The 18,797-nt window shown below is 35.5% G+C and overlaps 1 protein-coding gene across 1 annotated transcript in view; it reads left to right on the top strand.

The window, feature by feature from the left end:
• The window catches only part of FAF1 (Fas (TNFRSF6) associated factor 1), a gene marked incomplete at both ends in the record, with an annotated part of 117,829 nt that overhangs the window by 74,573 nt on the left and 24,459 nt on the right, over nucleotides 1–18,797 (top strand). The window contains 5 exons of the mRNA XM_009578398.1: nucleotides 1,841–1,936; nucleotides 3,862–3,988; nucleotides 4,935–4,998; nucleotides 5,939–6,020; nucleotides 15,236–15,390. Of these exons, the coding sequence (XP_009576693.1) occupies nucleotides 1,841–1,936; nucleotides 3,862–3,988; nucleotides 4,935–4,998; nucleotides 5,939–6,020; nucleotides 15,236–15,390 (524 nt within the window). The remainder of the gene's footprint in view (nucleotides 1–1,840; nucleotides 1,937–3,861; nucleotides 3,989–4,934; nucleotides 4,999–5,938; nucleotides 6,021–15,235; nucleotides 15,391–18,797) is intronic.

The following is an 18,797-nucleotide window of genomic DNA, read 5'->3' as shown; positions in this document are numbered from 1 at the left end:
GTAACTACAGGGCAAAGTTTCAGGTTTTATAACAGTTGAATTTTGTTTATTATTAAAAGCTTATAAAAATACTAATTAAACTGGTGGATTATAACAGAGAATACAGTTCTTACGCTCTTGTCACAGGAGTTTCATAGGTAATTGGTCTTGACCTGTATGTCAGCTTTAATATTTCATTTGCTGCAGAGTATTATTACTCACTTCCTTTAAGACGATAGCTAGGCTTTTTATGCAGCTAAACTTCTGTTTAACCTTGCTATGAGAATGTGACAGTAGGCTAGTTCAGACAGGTTAGCATTCATTTGGTAACCAGCCTGCTTAATCAGCCTGCTTCAACCTGCAGCAAATTAAATCTTTGTGAGTTCTAGCAGGCAAGTGATAAAGTCATTCTGAATTATGTATAAAAATAAATGGGGTATTTTCAGTGCTCATGGCAGTAAATGAAACTTAAGGCTTGTGATTTATTCTTGGGTTTTTGTTAAGGATGATTGAAATTTATTTTACCTTAATGTTTTTACAGTCTTAATTAGGGGGATGCTGTATTTCTGAAACACGTAATGTGTCTCATTCTGTGCCCCACAAAAATAGTAATCATTTTTATAGGATGTAGAAAATCATCTTCTGCCCTCTTCTGTGCTTCTTCTGAAGAAACCATTAGAAAAATATTTTAAACATCCAGCTAGAACTATGTTTCTCAATGTCACTAAGAATTGTACAGCATCAAATATTTTGTCATTGCCAAAATGAATTGGCTATCTTTATTTAAGAGCTATTCACATTGTAAATTTAGCCCACGTGTTATCAAGATAGGGCTTAGGTGCTTCTGAAGATTCTACTTGTGGTCATCAACGTCACTTGACCAGGACTGATGTGCTTTCCAGAAGAGGGCAGTAGGCTGGGTGTACGCTTACCCTATATAGAGGAGAGTGTGAAGGGTGCTTGAAATGCAAGGATGGCACAAACGGTTCTGATCATAGAAGAGTGGACGATTCTTATTTTCAGTCATATCGATTAGTACGTTTTTAAATGCAATGCAGGCTCAGATCTTCAGATATTATTGTTGTGTGTTTGCAGGCATCTAGTAATTTTGTCTTTCAAATGACGCTAGCTTTTTTCCATTTGCTGTCTTGTTAGTTTTAAAAGGTTGAGATTAGGCATACAGCAACAGGCAAAAGTGCCGTTTCTGTTGGCACTGGTTAATGAACATCTATCCTATCTTTGCTGACTGCAATTTCACCAGCATTGCTGGGTTTGTGTATGTCCTTGTTCATGTGAGAAACATGGCATGTGCCTTTGACTTTAATAATGACCAAGATGGAGATGAAATGTGTTTTTTAAGTAGCCACTGTGATTGTGTCTTTTACAACGTCTGGCAATAAACTGTTCCAATTAATTCTTTTTTTCAAGATGACTGTTTTGATTAGTTTTATCAGTACCTATCATCTTCACTTCAACATTTGCTTATTGATCAGGAAGGAAAAATTTACATCTACTTCATCAAGGCATACCACTGTAAAAGTTATCATATACAAATAATGGTTTAAACTTCAGCACCGATTTAGGAGATAATAACAATTCAAGACAGTTTTGAGTTTGCAATTCCATTTAGTTTGTTTCGGTACTCCATACATACATAGCTGTAAAACTCCATTGTTGTTTCTTTGAATATTTTTACATAAGGAATCATTTTAGTTTTCCAGGCTTCTTTCTTTATGTTTGTATAATTAATTTGGTCTTCTGCAGTGCAGTCTTCAGTTTGAATCTCAAAGCACCTTTAAAAAAACCCCCAACCCTCAATTGAGACTATGGCTTTAATAAATGATCATTGCTTTGTTTGTAGATGACTCTAGCTGTATCGGGACTGACTTTTCCTTGCCATCGACTTACAGTTGGAAGAAGATCTTCACCTGTACAAACGAGGGAACAGTCAGAGGAGGTAAGAACATCATCTTTATTTAACAAGTATACTCTAGGAAGAGGCAGGGAAAGCTCATTTTGCCATGGTCACCGTCCCTTCTGTTGTTAAATTGCATCTTAAAAGAATCAGTTTACAATTCCTGTAATATGTAATTGTGACAAAGTAAGGAACTGGGTAAATGAGTCATTGAAGAAAAAGAAAAACAAAGTAAGCAAGCCACAAGTTACTAAGCATTGAAAAATACTCCAAATTAAACAGAAGGCTGAAACATGTATTTTTAGGATTAGCAGAAAAAGATGTTTGCAGACTGTATAAGCTCTCATTTTGTTGTTTCTAACTATTAATAGTTTGGGTTAAAATTTCCAATTGTCCTTCCTTAAAATGAATTTAATATAATTCATTTATTAATATAATTTAATATAAGTAGTTTCCCATTTTCCACACACTTTTCCTACCATTTCATTTAGAGAACTTTAGCACATAAGGTTTGTCTTGCTGCACAAAAAGGATGTGTTCAATCTGTTCAGCTCAGTTGAGTTGGCAAGACGTAGCTGTGAGGTACAGTCGGGATGCAAGCCTGGATGTATGGTGTTGGATAGTTGTTAAAAATTAGAGGATGGTGAGACAATGCTGTTCTAGCTATACCTGAACCACTTAGCAGGTTAGATAGATGGTTATTGTTTTCTCTTAGGGTCTGCCAGCATACTGTATCATTGCTTCTTTACTTCATTCTTTCAAAATTATCTGAGTTTGTCCATCTTGCAGAATTTTCTTGTGGACTCAATCTTTTAGAAAACGTTCTTTATTTGAAATTCTTAATGTGTAGCTGTTGTAAGGAGAGATCCAGCATGTTTTTGCTCCTCTCGTGGTCACTTGCGTGCTAGAGCTGAAATCTCATGTTCCATGAGACGCTTTGTTGTGCCTTCAGAGATTCATGTAAATTTTCCGTTGTGTACTATCACCGTAACTCCTAGGTCAAGTGGAGCTGGAATAGTTGTTCATGAAAAGAAGTCAGTTTAAAGGCAAGTTAACATTGACTAGTTAAACCCAAGGTTTTCTGAGCTGTTTTATGTTTCAGAGGACATGAAATCCAAAAGATCTGAGTTGGAGGCACGGATGGGTGCCAGTTGGAGGCACCTTAGCTCCTTGCACAAAAATGTTGATTTTTCTCCTTTATATTGGTATGCCAAATAAATCAGCCTGTCATTCAACATGCAGTAGTCTGGTGTGCCAAGTTAGGACTACGAGTGCTAAATTTGTATGTCAGAGATTGCAATGCAATAGATAGGTACCTTTCCAAGGATTGTCCCCCACCGTGCAAGTAGTGCTAAAGTAGATTGTTCTGGATATCTAAAATTATTGATAGATTGTGTGGCTTTTCTCACTCTTTCTTATGCAGTTAAACCAGCTGTAGTACTGTTAGATGGAAAACAGCATTAACTTTGGATAAAATTTGCTCAACTATGTGTATACAGAGCCAGTTCCTTAGTTATTTAATAATGCATTTTGTCACATAATATTGCTCTGCCAGCCAGACTTCTGGTAAAAATTAGATCTTATTTATAAAAAGCAATCTGATAATGTTGTATAAAATAGTAAAATAAAATGCAGTATATCAAAATTGGACATTAGGAAAAATTTCTTTACTGAAAGAATGGTCAGGCCTTGGAACAGGCTGCCCAGGGAAGTGGGCATCCCTGGAAGTATTTAAGAGACGTGTAGATGAGGCGCTTAGGGACATGGTTTAGTGGGCATGGTGGTGTTGGGTTGACGGTTGGACTCGATGATCTTAGAGGCCTTTTCCAACCTTAATGATTCTATGATTCTAAGTATTTTTATAGAAATGTGTAAGTATTTTTCAGTGTGTATATATTTCATATTTCACTGAAGATGATGTCTGTAATAGAGGCTTATGGTGGATTTTGTTTTTTGTTTTTATATAGCAATGCACTGATGTTCATATGGTTAGTGACAGTGATGGAGATGACTTCGAAGATGCTACAGAGTTTGGAGTTGATGATGGAGAAATGTTTGGAGTAGCATCATCTGCCTTGAGGAAATCGCCAATGAGTAAGAGCTGACAGTTGATTTACAATTAACTGGTGATTGTACAGCAGTAGTGAAGGCAGAGAGGTATGATGGGTCTGCATAATAAGAAACAGGAAAGTATCTTTTGATAGGAATGTTAGAATTGTTTGTGTCATGTCTGATGGATGTATCAGATGAAAATACTGCAAACATAATTGGCAACTATGAAAGCGTCTCCCCATGGAGGAAGTTTTTTAACCTTATGTTTTTAGCTTATAGTTGAAGAATAATAATTAAACTCAGAGAAATTACGATCTTTAACCAAATGTTCCTGTAGATAACTAGATTTCCACTTCCCTGTTTTGAAAATTCTACAGATATTAGTTTCAGCATCTTGTGGTGATTAGTATTTTTAGCCATTTACGTTAAAAAAGTTTCTCAGCGATTATTTGCCCTTGAATTATGAAAGGGATTGAGCAGGAGCAGTCAGTTACCTCCTATACTTTTTGTTTACTTTAGGCTTGTATTAGTGTTATTACCTTAGAAGTTTCTTGACAGCAAATGTATGTAATAATATGGAAAACTTCTTAACATTATGTATAGGAAGTTTAAGAAAAAAAAAAAAAAAGAAAGAAAAAGAAAAGAAAAGTAACTAGTAATATAGTGGGTCAAGCCTTTCAAGCCAGTCCTTTCATTTTAATGTGTTAAAGTAAGTCCAGAGTGTTAACTCTGAACAAGTGATATATCACATTACACTGGACCTGAGGATTTTACTGTTTGGAAAGCCTGAATATATTCATGAGAGTTTCTGGAAATTTCATGTCTTTCCAAAGGTTCATAGTCAGTAGTCTTTCATGAAATTTATATGGTCTTTCGGTAACCGCTTCAGTAAGCTGTCAACATAAAAAATCTATGAAGCAAGTGAGTTCACATATTAAAATCTGTTTCCATAAGGTTGCACTGAATTTATATTTTTCATTTTTTTAAGTGCCAGAAAATGCTGAAAATGAAGGAGATGCCTTACTACAATTTACAGCAGAGTTTTCTTCAAGGTAAGCTTAGCCTATTAACTGTGCAATTCTTTTTACAAACTAAGTAAAATTTAGTAAATAATGAAAATAAAAATAAACCAAATGTACCTATTTTCTTGTGGGATTACAGCATATTTAGGCATCCTAATCTAATTTATTTTATGCTTTACTTTGTTAGAACTGTTTCTGAAATAAAATAATTTCTCAGTCTAAGTTAGAGTGACAGCTTCTTGCCTTATTTAATTTGCCACTAATTAATATCATTACTTAATTATGTAAGGGTCCTGAAGGATGATAAAGACTCTGATTATGAATAATAATTTTAATATGATATACAGGAACAGAAAAGCTGAAACTGATTAATATTGAAATATGTATACAGAGTTGCAATAAGAGTTTTCACAATAATGAAGTGGTTGAATAAATCTCTACTTTTAAAAAATATAGAAATGCTGCTCTTTTTTAACTTTATACCACCAAGTATTTGTTAAACAGTTGCCATGTTTCATCAAACAGGTAGAAGCTGCAAACTAATATACTGCAAAGTAATGCAAGTTTATATGCCTTCTGTTTTTACTCCTCTGTGATGAAAAGTTCATTTATATATATGAGATGCATTAATGTGTAATACAATAATAGCCTTCAGTTAACCTTTAAGAATATAATAAAGAGAGGAAATAAGTTATGATTGAAAAATTATGTAGAACTTAAGGTGTCTATGTGTGTAAACAGAAAGTTTTTATGATAAAATTTGTAAGGTAGTAGTTAGTTACTTTGAGCTTTTGAATGTTGGGAGACAGATGGCTTCTAAATATTTCCCTTCTGTTCTTCAAAAGTGTAGTAGTACATCTTTCTAAAGGTTTAGCCAATGAATTATATTTACAGAATATATGAAGAGGTAGAATATTGAAATTACTTATTTTCGTAATTTTTTATTAATTGGAAATTTTATCTCAAATAGATATGGTGACTGCCATCCTGTTTATTTTATTGGATCATTAGAGGCTGCTTTTCAAGAAGCCTTCTATGGGAAAGCTAGAGATGTAAGTGTGTATTAAAACTACTTTATTTAATATAGGGGGGGAAATGGAAATCACTGTAAATGTTTCATCTTTATTTTAAAAAAGGGAAACTACATTTTGGAGTTATCTTGTTTTATTGTTTGTGAAGAGTTATACTCATTTAGTTGACTGATTAAAATACTTACCCTGGTTGTTGAGATTACAGTGAATAACTCACGCTTCCTAATTATTCAGGCTGTATTTTTGTTGGAGTCCTTCAGTCATCAGAGCTACTCTTATTCTTTTTTTTTCTCTCCCCCTCCCTTTTCTTCCTGAAATAATGGTGTCCTAGCACCAGATAACACTGGCTGCGAGTCTTGTGGTTGACAAGTTCAACGTTGCATGTTGGTAACTCCTTTGAAGGATGGCTAATGAAATTGTAAATTTAAATTGAAAGGTCTCTGAAATACAGTGCACTATTTTTCTTTGTACAGCCTTTATCTGCCAAGTAAATTCCAGTACTAAGGTTTGGTTATTTAGTTTTTCTGTACATCCAGCCAGATATCTCAAGTTTCTGTTATTCCATGCACAGTTTTAAAAATCAGTATTTTAATAAAATTAGAATGAGGATAGTTTATTTAAGTTTTGGTGACTTGATTCACTGAGGAGAAACCCAAACCCCTGCATAATTAAGCATAGATAAAGCTGAAACACAAACAAGAAAATCATGCTGTTTAAATTTACTTTTTGTTGTCTTCATAGATATTTAATTTTAAAATTTAAAAGAATGTTTTGGCTTCCTGTAGTTGCTCATATTGGAAGGAACAGCTATATTATGTTAGGGGCTGTTCTGATAAGTGTGCAGTGTTATGAATCTACACTGTATAGCTTAACACATACTTAACATGCTGTGTTTAAACTCTAAGTTTAGTGAATATTTTCATGTCTTTGTGCAGATTTCAGAGCATAAATGGATACATAATAATTCAACGGCAAAGCATTAATTTATAATAACTCATTAAAGTGAACCTTAATGCATGTTTAAAAGAAATTATATTAATTCAACAAGAAAAGTGTTTGAGTTGGGAAGTTCACTTTGTGTCATTTTATCAGAAATGGTTGACAGTGTATCAGTATAATAATGGACGAGAGCCCATTAGGAGCTTTCATAAATATTTTTTTATACCTATAAATCTGATATTAATGCAGTGCAATTACTTAGTTTTTTAATACTCAAAGTAATTCTTATACTGCTTACGTAGCACATCTGAAATTCATGTCACCTTACGTTTCTACTATTTTGCGATGTATTCAGACCAGATCCTCATCAGGATAAAGTTATATATTTAGGAAAGTATTATTTTTGTGGGTTTTTTCTTTAATTTTTTTTTTGCTGAATATTGCCTTAATTTTTGAAAGCTCTGCTTCCCAACTACCCTGTGGAATGATATTTTTATTGTAACATTCTGATTTTAAACAAAGGTATGAGAATGTATAAATACCATTTATTTTTACTGCTTTTTTCCTATTACAAACAAGTTTTTTCAGTACTGCCTCCTGGAATTCATAATTAAGGAAAGGGATACATTATTTTATGTTTTTATAATTACATTTCATAAAATAATTCAATACGTATAGCAGTATAAGGAAAAAAACTTAGGAGAAATTGCAACCTGTATGTCTTGTCTTCTAATTTATACTATGGAGGGCACTTAATTTTACCAGGGCAACAGATGAGCTTCAGGCACCAGCATTCTTCACTTGAAGTGAGAAATTGAGTTCCAAGAGTAAATAAAAACAAGATTGAAGGTTTAAATCCTCTGCTAGGCTTTTTGAACTTATATACTCATTAAATGTTTATTGGAGTGGTGGGATTACGAAGGATTTGGGTAGCTTCATCAACTGGTATATACTTAATCACTAAGTAAAACACTACATTTGATAGAGTGTTTCTCACGATGCCACACTCAATCCATCTTAATGAAAACCGCTTCAAACTGATTTAATTTGAGAGCACTTGGCAGCTTGAGTGCTCAAAGATCTTAGCCTTTTCTTGACAAATTCTCAACGCTGTCCAGAGCAGAAGGTGCACTCTACTGTTCAGGTTTAGTGAGACAGCCATCAGCTATGTTTTTAATCTATATTGTGGATACTTTTTCCCTCAAAAAAAAGTCCCATCATATATGAACTTGAAGCCTTTTTGCAGAAATATTTTAATTTGGGTTATTTTAAGAAAATTAATTTACATCAGAACATGTGTTTTAAACACAGATTATGGGTTAAAATTCTTTTTAAGAAAATAGATGTTCTGTTAAATCTTAATGTCTTTTCTTGGCGTGTGTTGGAAAGGATGGTAATTCATAGTTGTTTATGAAAATGTTACTTGAAAAAGAAATACCTTGTAAAAAAAGTTTAGATATTTGTCTGTTACCTATGTTTTGTTTAGCTTTTATTATCGTAGCTTTTCATTTCGAGTCTTCAGATAGTTGAGATTAACATACATAATGGGTATCTTTTTTCCTTTAGAGCAACTGCTACCATGATAGTGCCAGTTTTAGGTAGGAGAGATGGAATGAGGTCAAATGTAGCTCTACTTTAAAACCTGTATATCTCTTTAGCACAAAAATACAATAGCCAAGATATAGAGCTTTGCCTTTAACAGTCAGTGTCCTCAGCAATGAAATCCCCAGTTACCTCCTGCAGCCTGATAGTTAAGGGCATTGTCTGTTCATTGCCAAGGCTTATTGTATATATAACACAAGAATTTTTTTTTTTTTTTTTAATTGGGTCAAGAAGAAAAAGACAGACAGAAGTTTATTAAATTAACAGATAAGTTGTTCTTTTGTGAAAGTCATCTTCTGCTTACTATGCCAGTTGGAAAGAAGCATTTCTCTGTTACATTAGTTTATGAAGAATAATCTTACTCTTGCTCAAGTAGCTACACTATCATAGAAATAGCTAGACCTGATGCCATGGAAGAAATCTTATAATGGACAGTTTTAAGCAAGATGTCTGGGGGAGGTTTCTTTGCAACTGAAAGCAGTTTGTGGGTGCCTTGTGTTCTGAAACATCAGGGGGTTTATCCTAACTTAGGGCCGTATTGTTATTAATACACGATCTTAATCACTTTATTGAATCTCACTGAGCTATTTACTTGAATAATACTAAAGTATTTTCTTTTATTGGAGCTTGTTTGCCTTTTCATTTTTATAGGTGGTTGCTACTCTTTTATTATGAGAAAGAATAAAGACATCTGCTTTACCTTTTCAGGAGCTCTTATCTTTATATACCTTTGTCAGATCACCTCCTGCTCCTATCTCAACCTTTCTGTCCACTGACTTTTAATAAACATGTGAAACATCTCTCTTAGCACAGATTGGTATTGTCACCTCAATATATATTCCTGCATACTGAAAATGAACCATGTTTTTCTTCTCCTTGAATTCTGTCTATGGGTACTTTATTTCCTGAATACCTAGAAGAAAGTATGCTCTTTCCATGGTCTGGCATGTTCAAATAAAAGTTGTGGGTTTTTTTTCCTGGTGGTAGCAGAATATTCCTTCATACAGGGCTTTCTGTAGTATCATTTTTATCTGTGTAACTCAGAAAACTGTCCCTTGTTATTATTTCAGCTAATTAAGTTCATGAACTTAATACAGAAAAAAGATTCACAGAGATAATATTCTGATTTCTGTTAGAGCACGTTATAGAAAGAGCATTGACTATTCTCCAGTCTTCTTGTCTCAGAAGAGAAATTTGAAGTCGGTCTTTTAGGTGCTACGTTGAGTAGAAGAGAGAGGTTGTTCTGAATCCCAATCGCAGGATGGCTTTTTGGTTTAGTCATTGCCATCTTTTTTCCCCCACCTATTCCCTAAATATTGCGGAGTGATGTCAAGGAGTACAACTTCATCACCAACTTTTAGTTTGACTCTAGGCACATTTCAAATCAAGTTAAATTGCTACCCCTACCTTTTATAGGGGGCTTCATCATGTTGTGTATCGTAGGTGTGCTTTGAAAATGCATCTGTAGTTGAGCTGTCTGAGGGTCCTAGATGGAGAAATTACTACTTTACAGATTCCGACTTAACATAAATAACCTGAACACTAATCTACATGGTCTGGCTGAAACTGTAGAAGACAGTTATAGAAGTATAACTCCAGGTTCCCAGGAAGAGTAAAGCAGCTACGCTATGGTAGGTGTCAGTACATAAATTCCAATTAAGTCCCGTGTTAGTCACCTGCATTTTCTTTCCAGTCTTGCCTAGTGTGTTTGTGTGTTAGCAGTTCTATCTTTTCATTCTTCAATTAATTCTGAATTTGTGGATAATTATTGTTTAGAAATTTTTGCTACAACATACCAGCTTAGTAGTCTCACTGTGTGCCTACACGCCCTTTTATTGTGCTTCATCTTTCATATCTGGAAGATTAGTCACGGGTATGGGTCTCTCTTCAGCGTTTTCTGTACTTAATATTAAATAATGAAAGTTTATTGAAATTGTTTGCCACACTCTACATTTCCTCTTCTTTCAAAGCCTATGATTTGTAGCTCTTATTTGACTTTGCTTTTAATTACTGGATATTCTTTGCAGTATGTAAGATATCACTACAAGTTCAATTGATTGAAACAGAGATAGAACAGTATGATAGGATCAAATATTTGGAAGATGAAAGTAGACCAAATGAAGCTTGAAATAAAACACAGCTTTACCTGGGAGAGTGGTTAGCCATTTGAACAGCTTGCCATGGTTCATGATTCTCCGTCACTGATGGTTTTTTGAGACTAGATGTTTTACTGAAAGATAAAATTACTGAAAGATTAAATTAGGAATTAGTTTAGGGATGTCTTAGGCCATGTATAATACAAAAGACCAGATTGGAAGATTACAGGAATCATCTCACTCTCACGTTAGGAACCTGTGGGGTACAGTTTAGTTCAGATCGCCTTGGTGTTAGAGAATGTTTGCATTCTGCTTAGGGAAAAAAGATTGTGCATGATAGAGTAGCTGTGTCCAAGAAGGCTGATCATAACGATCTCCAAGATCACCTTGGAGAGGTGGATCAAATTGTACACTTCAAAGGTTTAAAGAGGTACAAATGTGTCCCTTTGTTCATTTAAATTAGCTCTCACTACTTAAAACCTGGAAGAAAAACGAACATCTTGATTCGTTAGTCTACCAGCTTGAAAGAACATTCATGCCTCTAGCAGATGTTACATTGTGAACATTTTGGTCTCAATTATTACTTGAATTTGTGAACCTGAGATTCAAAAATAACCATTCAGATCTGTGTTTTTGCTGACCCTTAAGACTATCACTGTTCTCATTCTAGTTCATATTCTTCTGAGGTGTTTAAATTATTCACGTTATTAGGAACTGGCTGAGAAGCTTGGATATCCCATTACTCAGTGATTATCAATTTAGTCTCTCAACCTCTTGAAGATCTGTGTTTCTTTCTGCCTCAGTGCCAACTTTTCCTTCATTTCTTCTAATTCTGTACAAAGGGCATTAACTTTTCTGAAGTTCCAAAATGCAAAAATGGCCAAGTGGATGGCACAGCCATTTTCGTACATAGGACAGATCTTTAACGTGTTTGTCTCACGTGTGGGATTGTACATGCGTGTTAGATCTCTTGGTCAGTTTATGTGGCAGGAAGCTGCTATACTTTGGATGATGTGGCAGAGAGGTTTCATGGTGCAAGGCTCCAGCTGGGAGGACTATGCCTCTCAGGGGGCTGCCCTTCTGCAGTACAGTGTCCATCTACAGCCCGCGTTTCCTTCCAGGGTGCCACGTGCCAGGCGTATTCCATCAACAGATCAAAATCAGGCAGGAGAGGGCTGCAGCACTTCGCTGCAAATACAGAGAGGTGGGTGTGAGGCAAGGGAGCAGAGGCACGGCTGACTGAGTCTCATGCAGTCTGAATGCAACAGAGGTTGCAGAAAAAAATGCTTGAGCTCTGGATTTTTTAAGGTGTTTAGATAGCCACGATGCTGAAAACAGTTAGCACCTCTTTCTCATGGCCCTTTTTCCTCTGAAATAAAATGAAACCTGGAGCTTAGAGGTCAAGTTTTTAGGACCTTAAGTCTTATTGACATTGATGAGACTTACATTCCTGAGTATGTTTGTAAATCCAGGCCCCTTCTGAAAATTCCAGTGTATGACTGCCTGGTCTTCAGCATCCACATACTCTGAAAAATACATCTCTTGATGGCTTAAGTTCCTGAAGTTCTAAGGCCTTTGGAAGTCCATCAGCTATTCAGTACTTAGAACCTTTCCAGTATCCCATACCTTCACAAGGCCTTTGGAAGTCCATCAGCTATTCAGCACTTAGAACCTTTTCAGTATCCCATACCTTCATAGGGACTAGTAAAAGTTCTTCCCCATCAGATTTTTTTTCTTGGTTAAAATTTTTTGGTAAGTATATAACCCGAGTCATTATATTTTTGAGAAATCCAACACAGAACAGACTAGTGCTCCGTTAGTAGGCTTCTTTTATGAAAGTCAAGACTGTTCAACGGTTTAGTAAGCCTATTTTATTAGTATTGACTAAAAAATTCCCAGTATTAGTCATTATAGAATCCTAGAATTTACTCTGATTTTTAAAAAGCTTGAAATAAAAACAACAAAAACCTGCTTATAAATTTATACTACCATGGGTTAGTAAAAAAAAAAAAAACAAAACCCCCCCAAAACCAAAACAACAAAAGCAAACCACACAACAGCAGCAACAACAACAAACTCCAAGCCTTTTGCAATAATGCGTTTTTCCAAGTAAAAAGTACCCTTGGCTTCCACTAAGATTTTTCAAAATTGTGTTTCAGCACTTCAGTTCCTGCTGCTACCTCTTTTCATTTGTCCTAGCAGTATGCCTATGCCTGACCTTAACATTTTGGATGAATTATCAGACACAAGTTCAGTCTTTTACATGTGATAGAGTTTAGTCTTTGCATGGTGAAATTTGTTGATGCAACAAAAATTACATTCACTGAAGTAGCTCAGTGTAAACATCTATTGTGTATGTGCCTGTTCTGTTTACTAAAATTTGTCCCTAAATCTTTAAGCCTAAAACTGTACATATTTTGAAACATTCTGTTGTATGGAATCTCATATTTAACAGTTTCATGGGGTTGTTTCTTTGGAAGTAAAAGTGTTTCTCAAGAGCCTTTTTTTCTATCCGCTCCCAGTGAAAAGAGGAGAGCAAAGCCATCCGCTTACCACAAAGCAGTGCCACCACAAAGGAAAGATTAAGGGTTTAGAGAGAGGTCAATGTGGGTTTTTCTCTAACTAAACACTTTCCTAAAGTTTCCTTGTGGAAAAAATAATGAAGTCATCTCAGAGTTTTTAAAGAATTTTTATTTCTTTTTCACCGTCTGCATTCGCTTGTCTTCTCAGCATGGATGTTTAATCTTTCTAGGCTTTGTGAATTGGTCCAAATGAATAAGTGGTGAGCTGTCTCTCTAGGAGCTAGAGGCTTATTCTAAGGCCCTAATCACTGAGTAAACACATCTTTGCCCTCCCTCTCTTACAACTGCTATATAATAGTCGAGATTCTAGCACAGTAACCTGGATATTGCAGGGATCGACGCTTTGAAATGCAGAATGGCTGATCCTCAAAAACAGACAGTGCCTGATCTTCCCCTGCCTCTTTCTTCTTTTTAAATTAAATATCACCACAGAAATGCTGTTTTATTGCTTGATATTGTGCATCAGTGCCCTGGATTTTCAAATTTAGTTTCAGTCAACGTTGTTGGCTGCACTTATATGGATCTCTGCATGTTGGGCTTATTAATGGCCCTTCCTGGCACATGTGTACATAGTTCTGAAGAACATTTAAATTAAATCTAATCCCTTTCCCAAAGTCTAATGTTCAAATGTATTCTTCTTTTTATAAACAGTCATTAAGTTTTGTCCAAAGCCAGCATATGAGATGATAGCCATACAGGTTTTTTTACAAACACAGTTTGTCTCAGAATTGCATCCCATGTCTTGCTATATGAAAACACATCGATATCTAGTGTTCAGTGTTACTTCTGATGAAGAGATTTGAAATGACTTAAAATAAAAGTCTGAAAGTAGCATTTACCATATTGCCTCAGCAAATATGTTCAAGTAGGATTTTAAAATAAAGTAAATAATATATATGGGTATGGGGGAATGGAAAGTTGTCATTTTCTGAATGGTATTTATACTTCATTGAATACCAGATATAGGATCATGGTCCTTAACTAGCTCATAGTTTCCCTATGTTTTTCTCAGTCTGCTTTCTATCTTTACGTACACATAGACTCATTTTCCAAAAGGTGGTCTGTGTGTGTCATGGGGACACAGCACAGCTCTATGCTGCTGGCAGTGAAGCTCAAATATTACTTGATAGGGTTTCAGAAGAACATGGCACAGAATATTTTGTTTCAAGAGGCCACAAACACTATCCTCAACATCTAGTCTTCACTAACGTGGTAACTACAATGAGATATATCAGCACGCACAAATTCAATGTGGGATTTGATCCATGTCTCACGTACCCCTTCCCTTGTGTCTTACACATTCACGGTGCTGGGGCGGCTACCTTGCTGCTCAGCTCCATGAGAGATGTAGCCAGCTGGGCTGACACATGGCCTTTTGACCAGCTACACATCAACTTATGAAGTCGGTGAGAGGATGTGCTGTGGGCCTCCCCACATCATACGGCTGGATGGAGAGCTGCCAAAACATCCAGCATGTAGCGTCGCAGGCTTTGGGACTGTAGGCAGCTGTATTGTTACTTACTCATTTTCCTCTTTATTTGGCTACAGATGGGGTGATAACAACACAGTGTCATTTTTTCAGGTTGTTTATAATTGTTTTGTATCGTAGATGCTTTTGTATCAAGAGGCGTGTTCCTTGCTCAGTGAATTGTTCCAAAGGTTATCTTTGTTGGGCAGCAAGCCAAAAAAGTTCATGCATTTCTTAAGCTGAATCTGTTAATAAGGTTTTTGTTTTTCATTCAAATGTTGTTATTTTCATGTTCTAAGCATATAATATCTCGTGTTTTGGTACCCGAAATAAAATATTAGGAAGCATTGAGAAGACTTACAGATTTGGAGGGATGGACCATTTGACTTGAAATCTACTGGGTTTTTTTCCCCTGTGTGTGCACATTGAGATACTCGTCACCCTCGGTAAACACCATAGGGCATACTAACACACAAATCTGCAGCAGTGATTTTAAATTACTAAACAGTCTGAGGAAGTTTTCACTGATGTTTTCTCATGTCTTTTCAGAGAAAGCTTCTTGCTATCTACCTCCACCATGATGAAAGTGTACTAACCAATGTCTTCTGCTCACAAATGCTCTGTGCTGAATCTATTGTCTCCTATCTGAGTCAGAACTTCATAACCTGGGCGTGGGACATGACAAAAGAAGCAAACAGAGCAAGGTAAGACTTGGGGCTGTGGGTGGAGCAGCTTTTCTTTCAAGGAAGACCCTTATCTCTGTGTCATCTCTGTGTATCAAATCTTTTGTTGCTTGATATTTATTTGAACTAAAAACTTCATGCTTGTTCTTAGCTGATCAATGAAGCTGTGCTGGCTGATGCTTACTGGGAATTGGACCCTCCTTGTTTTCATTCCAAAGTGACTTCTTATTCCTGTGTAGGACAAAACAGTTAAAGAAATTATTTCTTCTTTTTTTTTTTTTTTCCCCTCCTTCTAGTTTATTTTGCAAACGTTCTAGGAACATGTCTTCATGGTTTTGCATTGCAGTGCCATGATATTATGCGACACTAATTGTATATACTTAGGTATAACTGCATTAGAATTGCCTGGGATAACAACTACTGTTGTTAATTAAAATCTTATTAAAAAAATAATACTCATGTGATAAATGTATATTAAAAACAGATTATGCAAAAAAATTAGAAGCTTGCAATTCACATGAACTTTTTTGAACAAAACGTTTCTTACAGAACATTCCTTTGGGTAATGTTCAGATATTTTGATAGGTTTTAATATAATAAAAGCTATCCTATGTTTAGAGAGGCCATCATTTTGCTGATTAGTAAAGAAGTTAAAAAACTGTAGATTCCACCTCCTTCTACATCTTTTGTGTGTTACCAACAAATTTTCTTACCTTTATATTAAGACCTCTTTCTCCTTCAGTTATTTGTCAGTTGATCATAATCTATTGAAAATAATGATTTTATTATTATACTTATTATATTTAGAAATCAGACTTGTTTGATTTTCTAACTTAGACCTTATTTCATCACCTTTATTTACACAGAAGACAACTGCTTGCCAGGATAATGTCTTGCATATATTACTATAATGACTGTTATTCCAACTTTTGAACAAAAGATGCAACAGTCATTTGGTCTGGGATAAGATTGCCACTTTTTTACACAATTCCATTGGTTATTGAACAATCAGAAGTACATATTTATGTTTCTTTCCCTTTTGGATTACTAGAAATTTGGTATCTTTATAGAGCATTCATGCATTCCTATTCTTAAATACATAAATTATAGTTAATATTTCTTTACTGAAAGTTGGACATGGAGAACAGAACAATCTCTTTTTCTAATACACTTTTTAAATGACACTTGTGTTTCAGAGGAATTCCTCACTCGACCTTCCGCATTTTGTCTTTGGACGAATCAGCAGCTATGTTCCTAGTTTAAATTATTCTAGGGAACAGTTAAAGATTATGGAAAAAAGCAGTTGCAAGAACAGATAAAAAGTTTTCAGAAAAAAAGGGAGAGTGAGGAAAAAGAAACATCTAGGTTCTTTCATGGGACCAAATACATAGACTGGAAAGTTGCTTAAGTCTTTTGGTATTGCCATTCATGGGCAGTAAGGAGCCTCCTCCTTTCCTTTTATCCCACAAGTTGGTGTAGAAGGAAACACTATTTCTAAACCATCTGTAGTGGCTAAGTTCAGTTGACTACCTGCTGTTCTATTGTTCCCTTTTCTATTTAATTCTCTAGTTTCTTTTATTTTACAATGACAAAAAATTGCAGTGTAGTTTCTTTTGAAAAACTGTGTTTGAGGGGGTTTTTTATGACTGACGATCAACAGCCATGTAATTGCTTTGTTGTGTTTTACTAAAGAAATCTATTAAGTAGCACAACTTTGATACACTAGTAATAAGAGTTTGCAGGTTACAGAGACACCTGTGGTGACCAAAGCGACAGAAGCTGCTTATTAGAAAGAGCCTGTACAGCTGTGTCCTATTAACTCCTTATGACACTTCTTAAACACAAAATAAAGGGCTTGTTTAAGGCTTTATAGCTATTCTCAATGAACCTAGTCACCGATTGTGCAGTACGATAGGGTTTTTAAGCCTTCATTTTTTTGCTTTCTATTAACAACAACAAAGAAACTGTCATATTAACAGTGAGGTCAAAAAATAGTGAGGGGTAAACAAGGCATGCTGGCTCGAATTAATAATTTCTCAGTTGTGTTTAGTGTCACATCCTGCTCCTTAGACTGTGATTTCTTCAGAGGGGGCATGATGCTTCCTTCTCCCTTTGGAAAGTGCCAATGCACTGTGGGCATTCCCATAAATAAATACTCAGTACCTCTGTTTAATTACTACCCTTCATTATGTGACACAAGGACAGTGGTCTTGGAGCCTATTCTGCTCTCTATTCCTATGAATACAGTTGCACGTAGCTTTTTATTTGAATGGTGAGAAGACAACGGCAACAACAGAAGAACTGCTTTTTTCGTGCTGGTGTAGCCCAAGAGCAAGTTATTTGCGCTGTTACAGTTGCATTAGTGGAAAAGCCAAGGTGGGAAGGCAGAGGAATCAGGTGCACTTTATTTACAGCAATCAACAGGGACAGTAGTAAAAGACAGCTTTTCAGTACTGTAGCATGGCATGAATAAATTCAAACAGATATAAATACTTTTCTGATATAAGCCAAAAAATCTTGAATATTCTGCTTTTTTTCTTGCTCTTTGCTGTCCTCTTTCTGACATCTATGGATGTCACTCTGTTCCAAAAACAGTCTTAATAGTAGTTTCCATTTTTCTCAGGATGGGAGTCCATCCTGAACACTGCGGAACAAAACCAGCTCCAAAATCTTGTCATTTTTCCTGATTTTTTTTGATATGTGTCTTGGCTGACACTGATGTAGGGATGTGCTTTGAATCCTGCGTTACTGTACTAGCACTTTTCAGCTGGAATCTCTCAATCTTGCTCTTCAACACCCATTGCAACAGAGTGAAAAGGGTTCTGTAGGTAGGACTAGAAGTAACACGCTGTGTGCAAGCACCAGGAAAGCATAAGCATTACGACTTTGGGAGACAGATTTTTAAAAATTTCTAACTACAGCCACCCAGGACTGTTACTTTGTCAAACTGAAGGAGAACTCTGGTTAATATAGTTAAGAGGATGTTTTGTTTTGGCTTCCACAGCTTTTAATTGCCTCTGACATAAGGTTTGCAGGAAAGGGAGCAATTACTTGGGTTAAGTGCTGCAAATTATGAATCTTTTCATTACTAGAATTAAAAAATCATAATAAAAGGCACAAAATAATATAATAAAATAATTAGCCTTCATTTAGGAAAATAATGTGGTGTTTTTATAATACTGTTAAGGAATCTACATGAAAGCTTTATCGCCTATACTTTAGACTTTAGTTTAGTGAGCAACTGTTTGGAATATTCTTGTAATTTATGTTGTCCGTGGTCAAAGGAGGAAAAAACTCCACAAAGCTACAGGTGTATCTTTTACTTGCTTGTTATATTCCACTCAATTTGGGGTGAATCATGAGCTTAAAAATCACTGTTTCCTTTTCATTGCTTGCTGTGGAGATTTGCTACCATGCCAAACAGCAGG

The sequence above is a fragment of the Fulmarus glacialis genome, unplaced genomic scaffold, assembly GCF_000690835.1.
Source record: "Fulmarus glacialis isolate BGI_N327 unplaced genomic scaffold, ASM69083v1 scaffold11120, whole genome shotgun sequence".
Lineage (NCBI taxonomy): Eukaryota > Metazoa > Chordata > Aves > Procellariiformes > Procellariidae > Fulmarus > Fulmarus glacialis.
This window is presented reverse-complemented; position numbering and strand designations above follow the sequence as displayed.